Raw genomic sequence first — 26,305 nt, forward strand, 5'->3', positions numbered from 1 at the left:
TTTCCAAAAGGCATTCAGCAAGCTGTCACATAAAATAAGTGATAAGGTATTGAAGGTGGTGCATTAGCATGGATAGAGGATTGACTAATGAACAGGAAACAGAGTCGGGATAAGTAGGTCATTTTCAGCTTGGTAAACTGTAGCAGTTGGACTGCCACAGGGATTAGGACTTAACTATTTATAACCTATATTAATTACTTGGTTTAATGGACCTAGTGTATTGCAGCTGAATTTTCTGGCAATACAAAGATAGGTAGGGAAGTAAGCTGTGTCAAGACTGAAAAGGGAAGTAGATAAGTTAAGTGGGAAAAATTTGGCAGACCGAGCATAATTTGAGAAAAAGTGAGGTTGTCCACTTTGAAAGGAACAATAGAAAAGCAGCGTATTATTTAAATAGAGAGAGAGAGAGAGAGAGAGAGACTGCAGAATGCTGTGATACGGAGGGATCATGGTGCCCTGGTACATGAATCACCAAAAGTTAGCATGCAGGTACAGCAAGTAATTCAGAAGGCAAATTCAATGTCGGCCTTTATTGCAAAGGGGTTACAGTATAAAAGTCATAAGTTTTAGTACAAGTGTACAGACTATTGGTGAAACCACACCTAGGGCGGGATTTCCCGCACCCTCCCGGTGCCGGGATCTTCCGGTCCCACCGCAAGTCAATGGACTTCTGGCTGGAGCACCGCCTGGCCCGCGGCAGGTTCTGCCCACAAAGGGGCTGGAAAATCCCAGCCCCAGAGCACTGTGTACAATTTTGGTCTCCATACTTAAGGAGGGATAGACCCAGTGTGTCCACTCTGAACCAGGTTTGCTGCTCCCTCTGTGTCCGGCACTGTCCGCGTCCCTGTCGCAAGGGAATGGGATTTCAAAAGGAAGGAAGGAATCTGTCAACGTTTGAAAGAGATTTACAAAGGATTGAAGGCGTTTCTCAAGAGGGTTGAGATCTTCCTTTATTGTCAGGGAGTTGGACATCAGACTGTCTCCTGTCAACATAGAGCTGCATTGTGGGGTTGGGACCACCGTTGAAGGAGCTGCCAATGAGCCGGCACCCCTGTCCTTTCCCCAGAGCCTTCACCAGAATCATAGAATGGTTACAGCATAGAAAGAGGTCATTCGGCCCATCATGTCCATGCCCACCCCAGCTATCTGAAAGAGCTACTCAGCTAGTCCCACTCTCTGGCCATTTCCTCGTAGCCCTGCACATTTGTTTTCTTCAGATAATTAATCCAATTCTGTTTAGAAAGATGTGATTGAACCTTCCTCCGCCACACTCTCAGTCAGTGCACTCCAGACTCTAACCACTCACTGCATTAAAAAGGGTTTTTCTCATGTTACCATTGCTTCTTTTGCAAATCATCTTTAATCTGTGTCCTCTGGTTCTCGATCCTTCTGCCAATAAGAACAGTTTCTCCCGATCTACTCTGTCCAGATCCCACGTGATTGTGAGCGTTTCTATCAAATCTCTTCTTAATCTTCTCTTCTCTAAAGAGATTAGCCCCAGCTTTGCCAACCTATCCTCATCACTGAAGTTGTTCAGCCCTGGAACCGTTCTCATGAATCTTTTCTGCCTCATCTTCAATGCCTTCACATCCTTCCTAAAGTGTGGTGTCCAGAATTGGACACAATACTCCAGTTGAGGCTGAACCAGTGTTTTATTCTGGTTTCTCATCGGGGAGTTGAACACCAGCCCTTCTCCTGTCGATATAGAGCTGCCTTATAGGGTTGTGACCATCTTTGAAAGAGCTGCCGATTAGCATCACTCCCCTGCCCTTTCCCCAGAGCCCTGTAAACTTCACCTTTTAACTAGAGATCGAATTCACTTTGGAAAGTTATTATTGAATCTGCTCCCATCCCCTTTCAGGCAGAACATTCCAGATCAAAATTTATTGAGTAAAAAATGGTTCCTCATCTTCCTGATGGATTTTTGCCAATTATTTGATGTGATGCGTTCAATTGTTGGTTTTATGTTAAATACATTTCCTGAGTGGATTTAGGGAAACACGCTCATGGTATCTCAGAGAGATCAAACACACGACACACTGTATATTTGAAACAAAGCTGATTTATTTGAGGTATTAAAGTTTTAAACTCCAGCCACGTTACAGGAGTTATCAACATCAGCAAAAAGAAAAACAACCCAACTGTCAGAATTAATATGGTTCAGTCCTGAATGTGACTAACAGCAGCAATAACAGAGAATCCAGCTCTGGCAGTGACTTCTGAACTCACGGGTATCTCTGCAGGGTGGATAACTGAGTGAATACCATCCCACACTCAGAGCAGGTGAACGGCCTCTCCCCAGTGTGAACTGGCTGGTGTCTCAGCAGACGGGATGATTCAGTGAATCTCACCCCCTCCCAATCATCTGCTAAATACTTTAAATTTAACGCCCCCCCCCCACCGGGTTACTGATCTCTCTGTTAACGGAAATAGGTTTTTCCTATCCACTCTATCTGGGCCCCTCATAATTTTATACATCTCAGTTAAATCTCCCCTCAGCCTCCTCTGTTCCACAGAAAACAATCCCGGCCAATCCAATCTTTCCTCGCAGTTAAAATTCTGCATTCCTGGTAACATCTTCGTAAATCTCCTCTGTACCCTCTCTGGTGTGAACAGATCCTTCCTGTGATGCAGTAACCAGAAACTGTACTCAGTAATCTAGCTGCGGTCTAACTAGTGTTTTATATAGCTGTAGTATAACCTCCCTGATCCTGTAATAAAAACAGAAAATGCTGGAAATACTCAGCAGCTCTGGCAGCATCTGTGGAGAGAGAGAGGAGTTTCAGGTCTGTGACCTTTCATCAATAGAAAATGCTGGAAATATTCCCTGTTCTTGTATTCTATGTCTCAGTTAATAACAGAAAGTATCCTGTCTGACTTTTTAATCACCTTATCTATCTCTCCTGTCACCTTCAGGGATCTGTGGATAGAGATAGAGATCTACAGCACAAAAAAAAGGCCCTTTGACCCATCGAGTCTGCACCGGTCAAACAAGTACCCACTATTCGAATCCCATTTTTCAGCACTAGGCTCATAGCCTTGTATGCCATGGCAATACAAGTGCACATCCAAATATTTCTTAAATGTTATGAGGGTTTCTGCCTCTACCACCCTTTCAGGCAGAGAGTTCCAGATTCCCACCATCCTCTGGGTGAAAAAATTCTTCCTCACATCCCCTCTAAACCTCCTGCCCCTCACCTTAAATCTATGCCCCCTGGTTATTGATCCCTCCACCAAGGGGAAAAGTTCTTTCCTGTCTACCCCATCTATGCCCCTCATAATTTTATACACCTCAATCATGTCCCCCTTCAATCTCCTCTGCTCCAGGGAAAATAACCCTAGTCTAGCCAATCTCTCCTCATAACTAAAACTCTCCAGCCCAGGCAACATCCTGGTAAACGTCCTCTGCACTCTCTCTAATGCAATCACATCCTTCCTATAATGCAGATTCCAGAACTGCATGCAATTCTCTAGCTGTGGCCTAACCAGCGTTTTATTCAGTTCCAGCAAAACCTCTTATATTCTATGCCTTGGCTAATAAAGGCAGGTATCCCATATGCATTCTTAACCACCTTATCTACCTGTCCCGCTACCTTAAGGGACTGGTGGACATGCACACCAAGGTCCCTCTGATCCTCCGTACTTCCCAGGGTCCTACCATTGATCGTATATCCCGGTGCCTTGTTTGTCCTGCCCAAGTGCATCACCTCACACTGGATTAAATTCCATTTGCCACTGATCGACCCATCTGACCAGCCCGTCTATATCCTCCTGTTATCTAAGGCTATTCTCCTCACTATTTAACATTCCACCAATTTTCGTGTCTTCCGCAAACCTACTGATCAACCCTCCTACATTCAAGTCTAAATCGTTTATATATACCACAAGCAATAAGGGACCCAACACCAATCTCTGTGGAACCCCAGTGGATACAGGCATCCAGTCACAAAAACACCCCTCGACCATCACCCTCTGCATCCTGCCACTCAGCCAATTCTGGATCCAATTTGCCAAATTGCCTTGGATCCCATCGGCTCTTACCTTCGTTATCAGTCTCCCATGTGGGACCTTATCAAAAACCTTGCTGAAGTCCAAGTAGACTACGTCAAATGCATTGCCCTCATCTACACACCTGGTCACCTCTTCGAAAAATTCAATCAAATTGGTCAGACATGACCTCCCCTTAACAAAACCATGCTGACTGTCCTTGATTAATCCCTCCTTCTCCAAGTGTAGATTAAATCTGTCCCTCAAAATTGCTTCCAATAGTTTCCCCACCACTGAGGTTAGACTGACTGGCCTGTAGTTGCCTAGTTTATCCCTTCCTCCCTTCTTGAATAACGGTACCACATTGGCTGTCCTCCAGTCCTATGGCACCTCTCCTGTGGCCAGAGAGGTATTGAAAATGATTGCCAGCGCCCCTGCTATTTCCTCCCTTGCCTCACTAAACAGCCTGGGATACATTTCATCCAGGCCTGGAGATTTATCTACTTTTAAGCCTGACATGCACTTAGAGCCTCCTCCTTTTCTATGCTAATTTCTTCAATTATATCTCAGTCCTTCTGCCTGATTTCCATATCCATGTTGTCCCTCCCACTTATGAACACCGACACAAAATATTCATTTAGAACCCTACCTACGTCTTCCGGCTCCACACACAAATTACCACTATGGTCCTTAATGGGCCCTATTCTTTCCCCAGTTATCCTCTTAATCTAAATGTACTTGTAAATTAACTTTGGATTTTCCTTTATTTTAGCTGCCAATGTTTTTTTCATGCCCCCTTTTTGCTCTCCCAATTTCCTTTCCAAGTTCCCCCCTACACATTCTGTACTCCTCTCGGGCTTCCGCTGTTTTGAGCCCTTGGCATCTGCCATAAGCCTCCCTTTTTCTCTTTATCCAATCCTGTATATCCCTCAACATCCAGGGTTCCCTGGATTTGTTGGTCCCACCCTTTGTCTTTCTGGAATATGTTGGCCCTGTACTCTCCCTATTTCCTTCTTGAATGAGTCCTACTGCTCTGATGCAGATTTACCTAAAAGTAGCTGCTCCCAGTCCACTCTGGCCAAATCATATCTGATCTTATTAAAATTGGCCTTCCCCCAATTTAGAACTCTGATTTCTGGCCCATCCTTGTCCTTTTCCATAACAACCTTGAATCTAACAGAGTTATGATCACTATCTGCAAAATCTTCCCCCACTGATACCTCTACCACTTGCCCGGCTTCATTCCCTAAAATTAAGTCCAGGACCGCCCCCTCTCTTCTAGGACCTTCTATGTACTTGACTTAAAAAGCTCTCCTGGATCCATTGTAAGAATTCTGCTCCCTCTAAACTATGACTAACCCAGTTAAGGTTGGGGAAGTTGAAATCCCCCACTTTTACTACCCTATTATTTTTTCACTTCTCTGAAATTTGCCTACATATCTGCTCTTCTATTTCTCTCTGACTGGTTGGGTGCCTGTAGTACAGTCCCAGCAATGTGTTTGCTCCTTGTTTGTTTTTCAGTTCTAACCATATGACTTCATTTCAGGAGCCTTCTAAGATGTCATCCCTCTTTACTGCTGTAATTGATTCCTTGATCAATATTGCGATACCCCCTCCTCTTTTACCTCCTTCCCTGTCTCGCCTGAAGACCCTATATCCTGGAATATTGAGCTGCCAATCCTGCCCCTCTCTCGACCATGTCTCTGTGACAGCAATGACATCATGCTTCCATGTGTTAATTTGTACCCTCAACTCATCTGCCTTATTCGTCAGACTCCTTGCATTAAAATAAATACCATCCAACCTTGCCAAACTCCCTGTGCCTTAACTGGCCTGTAATTTCTATGCCATCCAGACTCACTTGCTCTCTCTTCTAATTTTGGCTGTGCATCTCCCCCTGCTGAACCTCCTCTCAGGATCCCATTCCCCTGCCAAGTTAGTTTAAACCCTCCCCAACAGCACTAGCAAATCACCCCACAAGGAAGTTGGTCCCATTCCAGTTCAGGTGCAACCTGTCCGCCTTGTACAGGTCCCACCGCCCCCAGAAATGGTCCCAATGTCCTAGAAATCTAAAGCCTTCTGTCCTGCACCATCTCCCCAGCCACATATTCATCTGGACTAACCTCCTATATCTATATTCACTAGCGCGTGGCACCGAGAGTAATCCAGAGTTACTAACTTTCAGGTCCTGTTTTTTAATCTGCTCCTAGATCCCTAAATTCTGCTTGCAGGACCTCATCCCTCTTTCTACCTATATCGTTGGTACCAATATGTACCGCGATCTCAGTCTGTTTGCCCTCCCCCTTCAGAATGCCCTGCAGCCGTTCAGTGACATCCTTGGCCCTGGCACCAGGGAGGCAGCATACCATCCTGGAGTCAGGTCTACAGCCGCAGAAATGCCTGACTGTTCCCCTTACTATCGAGTCTCCTACCACTATTGCTCTTCCCCTCTTTTCCCCCCCGCCCTGTGCAGCTGAGCCACTTACAGTGCCATGAGCGTGGCTGCACTCCCCAGAGGAACTGAACATAGAAAAACGGTTCTCGAGTGAGATTCACCCTGGGGATTTCCTGACTACCTGCCTGACGGTCACCCATTCCCTCTCTGTCTGCACTTCCGTAAGGGGTGACCATGTCAAAAAATGTGCTATCCACAAAACCCTCAGCCTCACAGATGCACCTCAGTGCCTCCAGCTGCTGCTCAAGCTCTGAAACCCGGAGCTCAAGTAGTTGCAGCTGGTGGCACTTCCTGCACACGTGGTTGGTCAGAGCGCAAGGAGCGCCTAGGACTTCCCACGTGTTGCAGGCAGTACATAATACAGGACTGAGCTGACCTGCCATGCCTCTAGTTGAAAAAAAAAATCCTTTCCTTAACTTAAATACAGTAAAAAAACGTTAAATTATTTATGTGCTTTAAATAAAAACTAGAACTCTTACCTTTCCTTAGCTTAATCTATTTTAAACTGGAGAAAAACACTTACCCACTACTCACCAATCAGCTCTCACTTTTGCGCGGACGTCACTTTTTGAAGCTTCCCCGCACTTGCGCTGGTTCTGATCTCTCCGCCACTCTCTCGCACTGTCTTGTGATGTCACTCTTGTTATTTTCAACAAGAACTGACTGCAGGACACCCTTCCCAGACTGCTTCACCGCAATGCTGACTGCAGGACACCCTTTCCAGACTGCTTCACCGCGATGCTGACTGCAGGACACCCTTCCCACACTGCTTCGCCGCGATGCTGACTGCAGGACACCCTTCCCAGACTGCTTCACCGTGATTCTGACTGCAGGACACCCTTCCCAGACAGCTTCACCGCGATGCTGACTGCAGGACACCCTTCCCAGACTGCTTCACCGTGATGCTGACTGCAGGACACTCTTCCCCTCCAATGCACTCCAATGTCCCTCTGTTCCTCTACACTTCTCGCTATCATACCAGTAATATTCTTTCCCTTTGCCGTGTTTGCCCTCCCCAAATGTATTGATTACCTCACACTTCTCCAGATTGATCTCCATTTGCTACTTTTCTGCCCACCTGATCAGACTATTGATAACTTCCTGCAATGTACAGCTTTCTTCCCCACTGTCAACCACAAGGCAGGAAATCATGCCCCCCATGTTAAAGTTTAAATCATTGATATATACCACAAAAAGCATGGAATCTTGTCCTATGCCATCCAGAACATCACTGGAAACAGTCTTCCAGTCACAAAAACACCTCTTGTCCATTCCCCTTTGCCTCCTCCTGCTCCAACTGATGACAATTCCTGCAATTATGACTGTCCTGGACATGAGAAGTGCCCTGCTTTCCCCACATGGAACTGGATGTGCATTCCAAGGGACTGGGTGCCCTGCAATCTCTTTACCTCCTTGATTATTAATTGACTTAAACAAAATAAAGTTAAGATTAAAATAAATAAACATTCATCAGCTTCTCACCAATCAGCTTCTTCCATTGTGCTGAAGTCACCTTATTTTTATAAGGAGTTAAGTGAAACGTTTTTCTTATCTCTTATTATCTAAATACCTCATATTTCAATTTACTGAAAAATTCAGACTTCTTCACTGTTAGAATTCCTTGTTAGTTAGCTTTATCTTCATCCCCTAGATTTGATTAATGGAACACTGACTGTAATTATACGATATATTATCAATTGACTTCAGTTTTATGCTAATTAATTAATCTAGTCTTACTTTATAGTTGATTAATGCAGTGACCAGAGCTGTACTCAGTACTCTAGCTGTGCTCTAACTAATGTTTTATAACGTATACATTAACTCCCTGTTCTTATATTCTAGGCCCTAGCAAAGAAAGGAAAGTGTCCGAAATGCCTTCTTGACCACCTGATCTACCTGTCCAGCCACATTCAGGGATCTGTGGATATGCAACCCAAGTTCCCTCTGTTCCTCTACACTTCTCAGCATTAGCCCATTTATTATCTTGTTTGCCCTCCCAAATTCATGATCTCACACTGCTCCAGATTGAATTCCATGTCACTTTTCTGTCCATCTGACCAATCCATTGATATCTTCCAGCAGTCCACAGCTTTCTTCCTCGTTGTCAACCACATGAGCAACTTTTATACCATCTGCAAACTTCTTAATCATGGCCACTACATTTGAGTCTAAATCATTAATATAAACCACAAACTGTGGAACCCCATTGGAAACAAGCGTCCAGACAAGATTCAATCCTGGATGTGATTAACAGTAGCAATAACAGCAGAATCCATCCCCTGCTGTCGCATATGAACTTGCTGGTGTCTCAGCAGGTTGTTTGACTGAGCGAATCCCTTCCCACACATGGAGCAGATGAATGGCCTCTCCCCTGTGTGAACGCGCTGATGTGTCAGCAGATTCTGTTTACTTTTAAATCTCTTCTCACAGTCAGAACATTGAAAAGGTCTCTGATCAGTGTGAACAAGCTGGTGTGTAGTGAGATGAGATGACTGAGTGAATCTGTTCCCACACAAGGGGCAAGTGTACGGTCTCTCCCCAGAGTGAACTCGCTGGTGTATCAGAAGGTTGGATGAATCAATGAAATCCTGCCCACACTCAGGGCATGTGAACGGCCTCTCCCCAGTATGAACTCGATGGTGTCTCAGCAGGTGGGCTAACCGAGGGAATCCCTTCCCACAGATTGAGCAGGTGAACGGCCTCTCCCCAGTGTGAGTATGTTGGTGTTTCAGAAGATCCTTTACGCTTTTAAATTTTTTCTCACAGTCAGGACAATTAAAAGGTCTCTGATCAGTGTGAACAAATTGGTGTGTTAGAAGGTGGGATGAACAAGTGAATCCCTTCCCACACAGGGAGCAGGTGAATGGCCTCTCCCCAGTGTGAGTGCGTTCGTGGTTCAGTAAATCCTTTTTACTTTTAAAGCTCTTCTCACAGTCAGAACATTTAAAAGGTCTCTTATCAGTGTGAACAAGTTGGTGTGTCAGGAGGTGGGATGACTGAGTGAATCTCTTCCCACACACTGCGCAGGTGAACGGCCTCTCCCCAGTGTGAGTGCGTTGGTGTATCAGTAGATCCTTTCTGCTTTTAAAGCTCTTCTCACAGTCAGAACATTTCAACGGTCTCTGATCAGAGTGAACCTGTTGGTGAGTCCGGAGGGTTGATAAAGCATTAAATCCCTTCCCACATTCAAGGCAGGTGAATGGTCTGTCACCAGTATGAACATGCTGGTGTGTGTAGAGGCTGGATGACTGAGTGAATCCCTTCCCACACACAGAGCAGGTGAACGGCTTCTCCCCAGTGTGAATACGTCGATGAGTTTCCAACTCAGATGGGTAATTGAAACCCTTCCCACAGTCTCCACATTTCCACGGTTTCTCCACGGTGAGGGTATCCTTGTGTGTCTCCAGGTTGGATGATCAACTGAAGCCTCGTCCACACACACAACACGTGTACAGTCTCTCCCCGCTCTGAACAGTGTACTTTTTTTTTTAGGCTGTGTAACTGCTTAAAACTCTTTCCAATCAGTGCACTGGAACACTCTTACTCGTGTGTGTGTTTCTCAGTGCTATTCCAGAGACAATATTGTTTGAAATCTTTTCTCAGTCACAACAGACAAACATGTCACCTTCCACATTCAAAGGCTGATGATATTCAGGTTCTGATTAATCGAATGACTCTGTCAGATCTTGATATGGTGTTTGGTTTGAATTTCCCATCTGCAAATCCAACCCCCCGAATACCCTGTAAAAGGAGTTTAAATTGAAATAATCAAAATATGCAACAAACAAACAGGCCATTGTGTCCAAATACTCTGCTGGTTTTTATACAACACATTCTTCTCCACCCATTCCGTGCATCTCATCTCAGCCTTTCAGCTTATCTTTCTAGTTCCCTTTTCCCTCATGTACTTATCTCATTTCCTTTTGAAATTATCTCAACTTTTTCCCTCAGTGGTTTCCTGAGTTCTGCATTGTAACCACTCTCTGAGTTTCAGGTGGAAACATTCTCTGCAATCCTACCCCGTCCAACCCATTGATCATTGTAAAGACCTCTATCAGCTCACTGCTAACTCTCCCTTTTTCCTAAAGGAAAAAAGCCCCAGCCTGTTCAGTCTTTCAGAACAGGAGTATTTGTTTTGGTTTACAAAACTCATCACTGTCAATCCAGGATAGAAATTGAGAAGAGACAAGCATGTCTCTTGATTTGAGTTTGCTGCGTGTAAATCCTCCCCTTCTAATCCCCTGTAAAAGTTTCCAAAATCCCATCCCTGTCAGTCCAGGATAGAAATGCACAACATCCTCTCCTCCTGCTGACAGGGATGACTGCGCATGCGCATCGCTGCATTCGCTGATCAAAATGTCGGCGGTGACCGGGGGTCTGTCATCAGAAACCCCGCAGCTGCGGCTCCGCTTCATGAAAACGCGCAACCGATGGCTTCGTATTCGGAACTTGAAGCCCACATTACGTGTTTGTGAAACCTCCCTGTCCGTGCGCCCGCTCTAACCCTCGCCTGCCCGGGGATATTTCTCACCTCCGCGGATCCCACACCACCGCTTCCATTCGATTCTGGCACCTACACCACGCATGCGCGGGGGGCTCCTCATTCACTCCGATTGGTTGGAGGACCGCCAGCTCTCTTTCGGTCCTCCAGCCCCTCCCCCTCATTCACTCCGATTGGCTGGAGGACCAGCCGCACCCATTCGGTCCTCCAGCCCCGCCCCCTCCTCTCTTCCTATTGGTCTGGAATAACAATCTGCATCTTCCGGTCTCTCTCCAGCCTCAGCCTGAACCAAAGGCCCAATTGGGAACAGGTGGTTATTCCTGTTTAATTAAAATTACTGATAGAGACATGAAAGATAATTTGTTGTTTTGAGCCAAGTCACTGGCTTAAGGACAGGAGGAGAGAGAATCTGGAGAGGAGAAAAGATTAAGTAGGAGACTGGACACTGAATCTGGGACAATGAGCAGAGAGGGAGAGGAGTGTGTGGGATGGAGATTTATAGATTTGGGGGAATGAAAGGGGAAAAATGTTCCATAGAAACTAGAATTGTCTGTTCTGAATTTCAATGCTGTACTGACACATAAACTAAAAACAGGAAATGCTGGAAAATGTCAGCAGGTCTGACAGCATCTGTGGAGAGAGAAACAGAGTCGACGATTCGAGCCCGTACGACTCTTCCTCAGAAGTAGCTCTGAAGAAGAGTCATACGTACTTGAGACGTCAACCGTTTTTCTCTCTCCGCAGAGGCTGTCAGACCTGCTGAGTTTTTCCAGCATTTTCTGTTTTTATTTCAGATTTCCAGCATCCGCTGTATTTTGCTTATAACTTCTGTAAACTGCTTTTACAGGGGGTTACAGAGGGACGAGTTCCAGGCGAGAAAAGTCACAGCAAACATCCCGTCCAAATCTGACACAGCCACTCAATTCATCAGGACCTGAATATCGTCGGCCTTCACACAGCGAGTGGTTCGGGTCTGGAATGCACTGCCTGGAAGTGTGGTGGAGCCAGGTTCAATTGAGGCATTCAAGAGGGCATTAGATGGTTATATAAATAGAAACAATGCGCAGGGTTATGGGCAAAAGGCAGGAGAATGGCACTAAGTCATAATGCTCATCTGGAGAGCCAGTGCAGACACGATGGGCCGAATGGCCTTCTGCGTCATAACAATTCTGTTTGAATGTGGAAGGAGAAATATTTGCCTGTTCTGACTGTGGGAAAAGATTTCAAACATCAGTGTAACTGGAAAAGCACTGAGACATTCACACACCCGAGTAGGACTGTTCCAGTGAACTGACTGTGGAAAGAGCTTTAACCAAGTACACAGTCTGAAAACACATCACATTGTTCACAGCGGGGACAAACTATACACGTGTTCTGTGTGTGGACGAGGCATCAACTGATCATCCAACCTGGAGAAAGACAAGAACACCCACCCCATGGAGAATCCGTGGGATTGTGGGGACCATGGGATGGGAGTCATTTCCCCGTTTGAGCTGGGAACTGATCAACTCAGTCAGACTGCGGAGAGACCATTCACCCAGTCCATGTGTGGGAATGGACTTACTCAGTTATCTAGTGCATTGACAGACCAGCGAGTTCACACTGGGGAGAGGCCATTCACCTGCTCTGTGTGTGGGGAGGGATTCACTCAGTCATCCCACCTCACCGAACATCAACTTGTACATGGTGATCAGAAACCTTTTAAATGTTCTGACTGTAAGAAGAGCTTTAAAAGCAAGAAGTATCTGCGAGTACACCAGCGAGTTCACACTGGGGAGAGACTGTTCACCTGCTCTGACTGCGGGAAGGAATTCGTTCAGTCACACCACCTTCTGAGGCACCAGCGAGTTCACACAGGGGAGAGGCCGTTCACCTGTCCTGACTGCGGGAAGGGATTCATTCATTCACACAACCTTCTGACACACCAGCGAGTTCACACTGGGGAGAGGCCGTACACCTGCTCTGACTGTGGGAATGGATTCGCTCAGTTATCCCACCTTCTGACACACCAGCGAGTTCACGCTGGGGAGAGGCCATTTATCTGCTCCGAGTGTGGGAAGGGATTCACTCAGTCACACCACCTTCTGACACACCAGCGAGTTCATACTGGGGAGAAGCCATTTATCTGCTCCGAGTGTGGGAAGGGATTCACTCAGTCATCCAACCTTCTGACTCACCAGCAAGTTCACACTGGGGAGAGGCCATTCACCTGCTTTGAGTGTGGTAAGGGATTCACTCTGTCATACCAGCTTCTGATGCACCAGCGAGTTCACGCTGGAGAGAGGCCGTTCACCTGCTCCGTGTGTGGGAAGGGATTCACACAGTCATCGAACCTGCTGATACACCAGCGAGTTCACACTGGGGAGAGGCCATTCACCTGCTCCGTATGTGGGAAGAGATTCACTCAGTCATCCCACCTTCTGAAGCACCAGCAGGTCCATACTGGGGTGAGGCCATTCACCTGCTCCAAGTGTGGGAAGGGATTCACTCGGTTATCCCACCTGCTGAGACACCAGCTCGTTCACACTGGAGAGAGGCCATTCATCTGCTCTGTATGTGGGAAGGGGTTCACACAGTCATCCAACCTGCTGTTACACCAGCGAGTTCACAAATGACTGCCAGAGTTGGATTCTATTTGCGCTGGCGTTAGTCACATCCAGGACTGAACATGTGGGTTAATCCTGAGGTGTGTAAGAAATGTGTCCCAGTCGCTCTCTTCCATGGTTCAGAACTCCTAGACACAGAACAGAAAGCTCCTTTACAACTGGGTTTAGAGTCAGGAAGAACAACGGTGAATGCTGGAAACGGGCTGTCAGATCAGATTGGTGTAAAACTGTGATCTGTTCCTGACTGAGAGTGAAACGGCAGGTTTAAGTTTCCAATCTGAAAATGACTGATTATTATGGTACGAGGATTTAAAATGGTTGAGTGACATTCCTGAGTTGACTATTTTAAGGCAATAACAACAACAAGTTGCATTTCTACATGGAACATTTATAACCGCTCACTCTCACCTTCCATTGACTTCAATGTGATGGAAACTGATAGTTGGAACCTGTCAACATTTGAAAGATATTTACAAATGATTGGAGGGTTTCTGACAGTTGGGATCTTCCTCTGTTCTGCCCACTTGAGGTGTTCGATAACAGACTTTCTCCTGTGAATATCGAGCTGGAGTATTGGGCTGTGATGTGTTCCCTTGTTCATCTTGTTGACTCTAAATATTGAATCTTGTGGTTTCAGACACCAGATAATCAAGCTCACAACAACAATTTTTTTTTCTGACTTTATTTACAGCATTGCAATCATACAGACAGAGTAATTCCTTGTATGGTAATGGTCCTCAATTAAGTACTTGAATGATGAAACTTATATGTACTTCAGAGCCTGTATCACAGGAATGGTGTATTGGTCTGTAATCTTAATATAATTTTAATTCAATATTCCCTTCTTTTAATATTACGTTCACCACTTACCTGCTGAATTTGTTTGTCTACTGTCAGGAAGATATAATAATTTTCATAATGTTATTGAAATTTATTATAAAGAAGAGTAATAGTGTGTGTGTGTGACTTAATTAAATTAAAGATAGCTGGTCTGAAGGCTTTGATGGAACAGAAGAAAGGCTAGGCTTGAATGTTAAGTAGGTCAATATAGGTGTAAAGAGAACATTTGCATTTTTAAATAAACCAGACCAGGTTGATTTCAAAGGACGGGTGAAATATTTCACCTCGGCAGAGGGAGTTAAGAAACAGTGTGTTTATTTTTCCCAACGATATCTGGTAAAATTGGTACTATGAGAGATTGTTAATATTAGAGAGGTAAAGCCCAAAGACTTTAGTGAAACAAAGTTGGGGGCTCGTTGCGGGATATATTTGAAATTCCTTGATTGGTTTGCAGTTGATGAACTTTAAGGTTATGAGTACGAGAAGCACTTTGAATTCAGGAGTTGGTGTGAGGTTTTTTTTGATGTGCTGAGACTGCAGCACATCAGCACAACTGCTTTGGCCGTTGCTCAGAGTTGTCTGGGAGCTGAAGTTGTAACTTTGGCTGGTTTACAAAAGGTAACTAAAGTTAAGTTAATGGCGGAGAAGTTACAATTGGGATTACCTGCAGGGTCAAAGAAAGCAGACATAATTGAAGGTGTAGCACAGCATTTAAAGTTGGAAGTGATACCTGACACTAGTGAGTCACAGCTGGAGGCGTGATACTTTGGCTAGAAATGAAGAGGCTTGACCTTGAACAAAGCAAAGGGAATGAAAAAAACTTGAGCTAGAGGCAGAAGAGAAAGAAAGGGCAGAGAAAGAAAAATAAAAGGAGAGAGAAAGGGCATTTCAAAGGGAGCAAGCAGAAAGGCAAGAGAAACAAAAGAAGCTGGAACTGGAATTCCGGGCAAGAGAGAAAGATCAAGAAAGAGAGGCAAGGGAGAGAGAGAAGGAACGAGAAAGCTGGAAGTTAAAAAAAAGGATCTCAGATTCTGAGGAAAGTTCTGATGATGAAAAAACTTTTCACCTGAAACCCAGTTTGAATTTGTACAAGCTCTTCCGAAGTTTCAGGAAAGAGATGTTGAAGCATTCTTCATTTCATTTGAGAAGATAGCTGAACAGATGAAATGGCAAAGGAGAACTGGACATTGCTGTTACAATCCAGGGTTGGTGGGTCGAGCACATGAGGTTTAAGCTTCACTGTCAGAAGAAATGTTGGTGAACTATGATGTGGCCCTTCGAGCCTGCTCCGCCATTCATTATGATCATGGCTGATCATCCAACTCAATAGCCTGCTCCTGCTTTCCCTCCATATCCCTTGATCCCCTTCGCCCCAAGAGCTATATCTAACTCCTTGAAAACATACAATGTTTTGGCCTCAACTACTTTCTGTGGTAGCGAATTCCACAGGCTCACCACTCTCTGGGTGAATAAATTTCTCCTCACCTCAGTCCTAAATGGTCTACCCCGTATCCTCAGACTGTGACCCCTGGTTCTGGACTCCCCCACCATCAGGAACATCCTTCCTGCATCTACCCTGTCTAGTCCTGTTAGAATTTTATAGGTTTCTATGAGATCCCCCTCATTCTTCTGAACTCCAGCGAATATAATCCTAACAAACTCAATCTCACCTCATATGTCAGTCCCGCCATCCCAGGAATCAGTCGGGTAAACCTTCTCTGCACTCCCTTGATAGCAAGAACATCTTTCCTCAGATAAGGAGACCAAAACTGCACATAATATTCCAGGTGTGGTCTCATCAAGGCCCTGTATAATTGCAGCAAGACATCCCCGCTCCTGTACTGGAATCCTCTGGCTATGAAGGCCAACATACCATTTGCCTTCTTTACCGCCTGCTGCACATGCATGCTTACCTTCAGCGACTGTTGTACGAGGACACCCAGGTCTCGTTGCACATTCCCCTCTCTCAGTTTATAGCCATTCAGATAATAAACTGCCTTCCTGTTTTTGCTACCAAAGTGGATAACCTCACATTTATCCATATTATACTGCATCTGCCATGCATTTGCCCACTCACTCAGCTTGTCCACACTGAAGCATCTCTGTATCCTCCTCACAGCTCACCCTCCCGCCCAGCTTTGTGTCATCTGCAAATTTTGAGATATTACGTTTAGTTCCCTCATCTAAATCATTAATATATATTGTGAATAGCTGGGGTCCCAGCACCGATCCCTGCAGTACCCCACTAGTCACTGCCTGCCATTTGGAAAAAGACCTGTTTATTCCTCCTCTTTCTTTCCTGTCTGCCAACCAGTTTTCTATCCATCTCAATACACTACCCCCAATCCCATGCGATTTAATTTTACACGCAAATCTCATGTGGCACTTCTCGAAAACCTCTGAAAGTCCAAATAAACCACATCCACTGGCTCTCCATCATCAACTCTACTAGTTTCATCCTTGAAAAATTCCAGTAGATTTGTCAAGCATTTTTTCCCTTTCGTAAATCCATGCTGACTCTGTCCGATTCTGGCACTGTTTTCCAAGTGCTCAGCCATTAAATCGTTTATAATGGACTCTAGAATTTTCCCCACTACCAACGTCAGGCTAACTGGTCTATAATTCCCTGCTTTCTCTCTACCTCCCTTTTTAAATAGTGGGGTTACATTAGCTACCCTCCAATCTGTGGGAACTGTTCCAGAGTCTATAGAATCTCAGAAGCTGACCACTATTTCTAGGGCCACTTCCTTAAGTACTCTGGGATGTAGATTATCAGCCCTGGGGATCTATCAGCCTTCAATCCCGTCAATTTCTCCAACACCATTTCTCCACTAATACTGATTTCTTTCAGTTCCTCCCTCTCACTAAACCCTGTGTTCCCCACCATTTCTGGTATGTTATTTGTGTCCTCCTTTGGAAAGACAGAACCAAAGTATGTATTTAATTGGTCAGCCATTTCTTTATTCCCCATTATAAATTCCCCTGTTTCTGACTGTAAGGGGCCTACATTTGTCATCACCAATCTTTTCTCTTCACATACCTACAGAAACACTTACAGTCAGTTTTTATGTTCCCCGCAAGCTTACTCTCGTACTCCATTTTCCCCTTCTTAATCAATCCCTTGGTCCTCCTTTGCTGAATCTTAAAGTGCTCCCAATCCTCAGGTCTGTTGTTTTTTCTGGCCAATTTGTATGCTTCTTCCTTGCATCTAATACTACCTCTAATTTCCCTTGTAAGCCATGGTTTGGCCACCTTTCCTATTTTACTTTTGCACAGACAGGAATAAACAGTTGTTGCAGCTCACCCATGCGCTCTTTGAATGTTTGTCAGTGCCTATCCACTGTCATCCCTTTAAGTAATGTTTCCCAATCCATCATAGCCAACTCGCGCCTCATACCATCGTACTTTCCTTTATTAAGATTCAGGACCCTAGTCTCAGAATCAACTACGTCACTCTCCAACTTGATAAAGAATTCTATCATATTATGGTCGCTCATCCCCAAGGGGCCTCGCACAACTAGGTTGCCAATTATTCCTTTCTCATCACACAAATACCCAGTCTAGGATGGCCTGTTCTCTAGTTGGTTCCTCAATGTATTGGTCCAGAAAACCATCCCGTATACACTCCAGGAATTCCTCCTTTACGGTATTGTTACTAATTTGATTTGCCCAATCTATATGCAGATTAAAGTCACCCATAATTACAGATGTTCCTTTATTGCATGTGTCTCTAATTTCCTGTTTAATGCCATTCCCAACATCGGTTTGGGGGTCTGTATAGAACCCCCACTAAAGTTTTTTGCCCCTTGGTGTTTCTCAGCTCTAACCATACAGATTCCACATCGTCAGAGCTAATATCTTTCCTCACTGTTGCGTTAATTTCCTCTTTAACCAGCAATGCAACTGCACTGCCTTTTCTGGGGAGGAGGGAATCCCCAACTGTCAAAGTACGCTCTTTCGTGCATGCACGCAAAAGAGCACACTGCTCCCTGAGGCAAAGTCTTGGAGTTTAGTGAAAGGTAAGTAAAGTCAAAAATTAGAGACATGTTAAAATTATTAACATGTCCCCCTCATGTGACAATGTCACACGAGATGGGACATGTTGATAACAAACTCATAAAATTTATTAAATTATTACAAAACGGTAATGAAACTTCATCGTTCCAGTGGATGAAGTTTCATTAATAATCCACAGGCCGCTGGGGCTGCAGCCTGCCCGCCAGCCTTAAGGTTGGCCAGGCAGGGCATTTAACTATCTTAATGAGCCTGTCAATGGCCTCAATTGGCCATTGACAGGTCAGCCGGCAGACAGCTGATTTCCCTGTCCGCCCGTCTTTCTTAAGATTTAAATGGCCTGGGATGACGTCTGGGATTCCTCCCGACCTCATCCCGTGTCATTTACCCCTCGGCGATCGGGCCCCGCCCCCAAATCGCTGAGGGGAAAATCCTGGCCAATATCTTTCTTCACTATTGCGTTAATTTCCTCTTTAACCAGCAATGCAATTCCACCGCCTATTCCTTTTTATCTGTCCTTCCTAAATACTGAAATACCCCTGGATGTTCAGTTCCCATCCCTGGTCACCCTGCAGCCATGTCTTCGTAATCCCGACTATATCATACCTGTTTACATCTATTTGCGCAGTTAATTCATCCACTTTATTGCGAATGCTCTTCGCGTTAAGGCAGAAAGCCTTAAGGCTTGTCTTTTTAACATAACTTGTCCCGTTCCCACTATTTTTCACTGAGGGCCTGTTTGATCCTTGCCCTTGATTTCTCTGCCTATCACTTTTCTTATTCCCCTATCTGACTTTTGTCCTTGTCCTTGATTCCCCCTCCTCTGACTCCTTGCATAGGTTCCCATCCCCCTGCCATTTTAGTTTAAACCCTCCCCAACAACTTTAGCAAATATTCCCCCTAGGACATCAGTCCCGGTCCTGCCCCAGTGTAACCCGACCAGTTTGTACTAGTCCCACCTCCCCCAGAACCGGTTCCAATGTCCCAGGAATTTGAAACCCTCCCTCTCACACCATCTCTTCAGCCACGTATTTATCTGATATATCCTGCTATTTCTACTCTGACCAGCATGTGACACTGGTAGTAATGCTGAGATCACTACCTTTGAGGTCCTACTTTTCAACTTACTTTGTAACTCCCTATATTCTGCTTTTAAGACCTCATCCCTTTTTTTAACTATGTCGTTTGTACCAATGTGTACAATGAGCACTGGCTGTTCACCCTCCCCCTTCAGAATGCCCTGTAGCTGCTCTGGGACATCCTTGACCCTAGCACCAGGGAGGCAACACACCGTCCTGGAGTCTTGTTTGCAGCCACAGAAATGCCTATTCCCCTTATAATTGAATCCCCAATAATTATTGGATTCCCACACTTTTTACTCCTCCCCTGAGCAGCAGAGCCAACCGTGATGCAACAAATTTGGCTGTTGCTGCTTTCCCCTGAGAGGCCATTCCCCCCAACAGTATCCAAAGCGGTATATCTGTTTTGCAGGGGAATAGCCATAGGAGATTCCTGCACTGCCTGCCTAGTCCTCTTGCTCTGCCTGACGGTCACCCATTCCCTTCCTGCCTGTGGACTCTTAGCCTGCGATGTGACCACCTCTCTATATGTGCTATCCACGATACTCTCTGCTTCGCAGATGCTCCACAGTGTCCCCAGCTACCGCTCCAGCTCCGAAACCTGGGCTTCCAGGAGCTGCTGCTGGAGACACTTCCCACACACATGCTGGCCCCGGGCACTGGACATGTTCCCGGCTTCCCACAAAGAGCAGGAGGAGCATACAATGGCATTGAGCTCTCATGCCATGACTTACCCCTTTAAATTAAATTAAACCCTTTGGAAGATACTTAATATCAAATAATGTCAATTACTCAATTATTGAGTCATATCAATTATTTTGAGTGCATATGAGTAGGTTCCTGCAGCATACAGGCAGAAACTTAGGAATATGAGAAAACAGGCTGGGCAAACTTAGTTTGCAGTTCAAACAAAGTTTGAAAGAGTAAAACAAAGGAATTTTGACCAGTGGATACGGGCATTAAAGATAGAGATGACACATTCAGCACTTAGAGGGGTAATTCTTTTCGAAGAACTTAAAGATTCAATTCCTTCAGTAGTGGGAACTCATGTGGAGGAACAGAGGGTTTAAACAGTAAGACAAGCGGCTGAGTTGGCTGATGATTGTAAGTTATTTCAAAGAGCTAAACCTTTTTTGTCACCCTTTTAAATCAGAGAAGGATAGAAACTGGGAAGATGAAAGGAAGGTGGGTAGTCAGGGAAGAGGAGTAGGTGGGAATTCCCAGGAAGCATTCTCTCAGAATTAAAAGGACGATGCTGAGCGTGTGAGGTGACATTCGAAAATTCAGGTGTTTTCATTGTCATAAAGTTGGACATACGGAATCTGTGTTGGAAATTGAAGGGAAAATTTGTTGGAATTATAGGGATGCAGAAAAGTTCTGGAATAAAAGTACTGTGGTTCTGAGGTTCAGGCACAGGAAAAATCAATGGTCCATGTACAGGTAAAACAGGAAAAATCAGTGATAGGTAAAGAAGTGGAATGTGTTCACAATTTACCCAAGAGAATTCTGAGTAGCAGGTTGCAGAAATATTTAATGATTTTGTATGTGAAGGGAAAGTCTTTCCATGTGTACAGGGTGGAGTAGGTAAAGATGTTAAAATTTTAAGAGACAGCAGGGGCTAGTCAATCCTTAATGTTGTGGGATAGTGACATTTGTTGTTCAGAGGGAGTATTGCAGGAACAGGTGATAATAAGTGGGGTTCATGGAGATGCTGAACCTATTCCATTGTGGAAGGTAAATTTAAAGAGTAAGTGGAAAATGGGTGAAGTGATTGTTGGAGTAATGGGAAAATTGCCCATTGCAGGGATCCAATTTATTTTGGGTAATGATATAGCTGAATTACAGATGTGGGTGATGCCTATGGTAGTTGAGCAGCCTATAGAAGTGTTTTCAACAGAAGTGCTGCAGAGAGAGCATCCTGGATTGTTTCCAGATTGTGTGATAAGGAGAACAGGAAGTTCGAGGGCAGAGAGAAGGTGTGGAAGTCCAGTTAGCTGGCACTGTGTTTGATAACGTTGTTCAGCAAGAAAGACAGGAAGACAATGCAGCTGAAGTGTTTAACTCAAGGCAGTTAGTGGAGATTCGCAAATAAAACATTTATATCAGACAGCTTTCTCAGAAACAGGGGCAAAATGTATACCAGGATGTTATTACCTTAAGATAATATTTTAATGAGAAAATGGAAGCCTTATCATGCTTCAGCAAAAGGAAGCTGGAGGAGGTGCATCAGATTGTAATGCCATTTGGATACAGAAATGAGATGCAGAGGATAGCTCATGAAATTCCAACAGGGGGAGATTTAGGAATTAGAAAGACACAGGCAAAGATACAGAAACGTTTTTTTGGGCCTGGATTGCATAGGGATGCAGTCAAATACTGTAGAACATGTCACACATGTCAGGTGATAGGGAAACCACAAGCAGTGATTAAGCCGGCACCTTTAATTCCCATTCCAGCATTTGAAGAACCTTTTACTAGGGTCATGACTGATTGTGTAGGACCCCTCCCTGAGACTAAAAGTGGAAATCAGTACTTACTGACAATAATGGATATGTCTACCAGGTTTCCTGAAGCAATACCTTTGAGAAATATTACAACAAAGAAAATTACGGAAGAGTTAACTAATTTTTTTTTTACAAGATATGCTTTACCTAAGGAAACACAATCAGAATCAGGGTTCAAATTTCATGTCACAGCTGTTTAAGGAAGTAATGAACAGTTTGGGGATAAACCAATTTAAGTCAACAGCTTATCATCCTGCGTCACAATGGGCTTTGGAAAGATGGTATCAAACTCTAAAAACTATGATGAGGGCATATAGTCAGGATTATTCACAGAATTGGGATTGGGGAATTCCATTCTTGTTATTTGCTTTTAGGGATGCTCCTAATGCATCAACTGGGTTTTAGTCCTTTTGGACTAGTTTATGGTCATGAGGTAAGAGGGCCACTGAAATTGATTCATGAGAAATTGGTGGGTCAAAATTCAGAAACTGCTCTCCTGGATTATGTATCAAACTTCAGAGACAGATTGGACAGAGCATGTGAGTTGGCTCGGGAACATTCAAAGATATCACAGCAAGTGATGAAAGTGAAGGCAGACAGGAAAGCTACAGCTCGTAGTTTTGTTGGTGGGGAGAAAGTGTTAGTTCTGTTACCAGTACTGGGTGTCTCGTTAAAGGCAAGGTTTAGTGGGCCTTACAGGATTGAAAAGAAACTGAGTGAAGTAAATTATTTAATAAATACTCCAGATAGAAGAAAGAAGTCGAGAATGTGCCATGTAAATGTGCTTAAACAGTACTTTGACAGAGAAGAGGACCAAAAGGAGGTGTTAGTGGTAGTAGATAATGAGAAAGAGGTAGAAATGCAGGACTCTGAAATTTATTTTCATCCAATCAAATTGGATAATGAGGGGGTAGTTGAAAATTTAAATGTAATGTTGAGTTACCTTCCAGACAAGTGTCAAAGTGATTTGGAGAAACTATTGCAGTCACACAAATTTATTTGTGGAAATAAGCTGGCAAGGACAAATTTAACTATACATGATGTATGTGTGGAAGTTTCATCTTTACTCAGGCAACATCATTATAGATTAAATATGGCAAAGTTATACCAAGTACAGAAAGAAATTGAATTCATGCTTCAAAATGATATCATTGGGTCTAGTTGCAGTAACTGGAGTTCACCTATTATGCTAGTACTGAAACAAGATGGACCACAAACACTGTGTGAACTATAGAAAGTTGAATGCAGTAAAAAAGTGGATCCATATCCGAGACCATGGTTTGAAGATTGCATTGAGAAAGTGGGACAATCAAAATTTATCACAAAGATTGACTGGCTAAAAGGATATTGGCAAGTACAGTTATCAAAGAGAGCAAAGGAGATATTGGCTTTTGTGATGCCAGATGGACTATATCAGTTTAAAATCGTGCCGTTTGGTATGAAAAATGCACCTGCAACATTTCAAAGTCTGACAAACAAAGTAATTACAGGTCAGCAATTGTGCGGTGTATATTGATGACTTGATAGTTTTCAGTCAGACATGGGAGGAGCATTTACAACAGCAAATAGCACGTTCCATACACTGTTCGTAATGGCAAAGTGCGGACCATGCCCAACAAGCATGTGCTTGTAAGATTCAAAACACAGGGTCCGACATGAGATTTGATTCCATTATTGGACAACATTTGTTAAATAATCTTCAGTGGGCTGAGAATTACGCTGACAATTAATTTAAGATTGTCAGTTGGGTTCACAGTATGGCACATTTGCATGTACTGGAAGCTATGTATATTAATACACAGTTCTTTGCAGACAGAAAGAACATGTGCACACATTGTGCCTATTTCAGCTAAACAAAATAAGTGACAGCCTGTCGCTGGTTCAATCCCCAGCTGCCTGGTTGAAATTTCAAACAATGGTTGGCAGTTAACTGTCAGCCACCATCAATTGGTGCATTCTCCAGGGCAATGCCTCCACCGATCAGACTCCACTTGCCAGCCGATCAGCACTGTCTTTTTGTACAGTATAAAGCTGTTGTTTTCCCTTACGTTGTATTCTTGCGAATTGTCCCGTTGGGTGCAGGATGAAAAGCTTTGACAAAATGTCTCTTTTTATCAGCAATACTCAAGTTCTGTACGACCAAATGTAAAATAAGTTAGCCACTAATAAATATAATGTGTAGTTCAGGAGACCTATTGAACCAAGGGTGATAACAGAAAATCCTTAAAATACTCAGCATATCTGGCAGCATCTGTGGATTGAGAAGGAATTAACATCTTTGCTCTGGTGCTCTGCAGTTCTGACAAAAGCTCACAGACCTGTACTGTAAACTGTGTTTCTCTCTCTCCGCGACACTATCAGATCTACTGAGTATTTCTATCATTTTCTGTTTTATTTCAGATATCCAGAATCTGCAGCATTTTGCAATTCTTTAATTCAAGATGTTGAGAATGTGGAACTCGTTACCAAAAGGATTTCAGATTCCCTTCTGATCCAGAAACTCATGGGTAAATCGCACTGTGAAAAGATTGTTCACCAGTTGAAAGTGCAAAGGAGTCCACTTGATCATCCCATTTAGTGACACAGCGACACAGTTACACCCGATGGAGACCATTTGGGTACCAAGGGATTTACTTAGTTTCCTCACTTGTTAACACTCCAACTATAATGTTCAAGGTGTTTAACCACAAATGGTGCATTCGTACTGGCAAGACAAAATTTAAATGTTCTGTGTGTGGGGTTGGGGTGCTGGGGGTTTGGAATCACATGTTCACCCCAGCTGCTGAAACTCCAGTGAGGTCACATCCAACTGTTGTGCTTTATTCTGCTGTTAATTACTCCCAGGACAAAAATATGATTGAGGGCCTCTGCACTTTGGTTGCAGCATCAGTTGATTTGATGGTTTTATATCTTGGCCATAATCGTAATTGGATCACAAAACATCAACTACCAGTCAACAATTTTACCTTTCAATGATGGGACTATTACCCAGTGTTCACGTATCTATTGATTGGTGGAGGCATTGCCATGGAGAATGCACCAATTGATGGTGACTGACAGTTAACTGCCAAACATTGTTTCAAATTTAACAATGGGGTGGGGCGGCAGCAGCCCCTTATGCAGGTGAAGTGGTGGATTGTGAATGGAGCATGCTCAGTGCAGTCTCTTACTGAAGCATGCGCAGTACGGGTTCCGACCGGCGCATGCCCAGTATATGGCTGCTGGTGCTGCAGGGAGGTGGAGAGAAGCGGCCGAGTGTAGAAGGGGAATGGAAGCGGCAGAGTGGGTGGAAAGGCTTCATATACACCCAGGCGAGAAGGCCTTAAAGTCTGGCTTTCGGCCTCTCCCCGTCACTGACCCACCCTCTTGCTGAAGCTTCTGCTCCCGGAGTCTCCTGATCCTGGGTTCTTGGTCCAGATCCAGATGTGAAGCTGGAGCTCCGGGATTTTGGAAATCCGAGTCTCCTCGCTGAACACTTGAAGCTTCGGTTAGAGTTATGTTCAATATTATAGGAGTATCCATACATACCTTTATCTATGTGTTTGTTTTTGTGCAATGAAGCATTTGTGTGTGAGCTTTAATGTGTTTTCTTCCCTGAATTGTCTTTTGTGTGTGTAGTTGAGCACTTTAGAGTCAAAAGCCCCATATTAGATTAAAGGAAAAGTTTATTTGAACATTCCAAAGTTTTGAGTATAAGGTTTGAGTTAAGATTTGTGGCAAAAATCGTAATTTGAAGGTAGTGTAAAGATAAAGCAGGGCTTGCCTTTGTTTGAGATGAACCAACCCTTGTACCATCCCCTTGCAGACTAGTGGGGAATAACCCTCATCATCAGCTTCCAAGCTGATTGGGATTAACACATACGAGTTAGTATTCTAAAATCCTGAGAAAAAAAAATTACTTGAAATTCAGAAAGATTCTAGGAAAACCAAAAGACATAAACACAAGTTCTAGGTGGTTCCAATGGATAAAAAGGGATTTCTTATGAAGAGATGAATTAAATATTAAAGGAAATCTGCTTTCCAAAAGCACTGGAATTTGAATTTCAGACAATCTTGAAATGTAAAGTGCAGTGTAATTTAACAGGTTACTTTGAATAACGAGGATGATATCTAAGATAAAGAATGTGTCGATAAACATACGGAAATTATAACTTGGATACAAATCATTACACCTGAAAAAGAAGTTGTCTTAATTTTGATAATGTAAATTACAGTTCTTACAAGGTTTAAAAAATTTGAGGTTTGTTTGTTGATAAAGTTCTCAAAAGTGAATTTTCATTTTAAAAGGCTTTTTGACAACAATTGGCACTAATTTAAAT

The 26,305-nt window shown here is 43.9% G+C and overlaps 2 protein-coding genes and 1 long non-coding RNA gene across 3 annotated transcripts in view; 1 reads left to right on the forward strand and 2 right to left on the reverse strand.

Moving 5' to 3' along the window:
* LOC144697459 (uncharacterized) overlaps positions 1–26,305 on the reverse strand; it is a 296,931-nt gene that overhangs the window by 196,315 nt on the left and 74,311 nt on the right. The window lies entirely within an intron of this gene.
* LOC144698446 (uncharacterized) overlaps positions 1–26,305 on the forward strand; it is a 147,086-nt gene that overhangs the window by 87,654 nt on the left and 33,127 nt on the right. Inside the window, exons 5-6 of the mRNA XM_078570387.1 lie at positions 10,759–10,909; positions 12,344–13,555. Of these exons, the coding sequence (XP_078426513.1) occupies positions 10,759–10,909; positions 12,344–13,555 (1,363 nt within the window). The remainder of the gene's footprint in view (positions 1–10,758; positions 10,910–12,343; positions 13,556–26,305) is intronic.
* Positions 1–26,305, reverse strand: part of LOC144697294 (uncharacterized) — a 273,796-nt gene that overhangs the window by 80,764 nt on the left and 166,727 nt on the right. The gene's annotated exons all lie outside the window — the stretch shown is intronic.

Source organism: Cetorhinus maximus, chromosome 23, assembly GCF_964194155.1.
Source record: "Cetorhinus maximus chromosome 23, sCetMax3.hap1.1, whole genome shotgun sequence".
Taxonomy (NCBI): domain Eukaryota; kingdom Metazoa; phylum Chordata; class Chondrichthyes; order Lamniformes; family Cetorhinidae; genus Cetorhinus; species Cetorhinus maximus.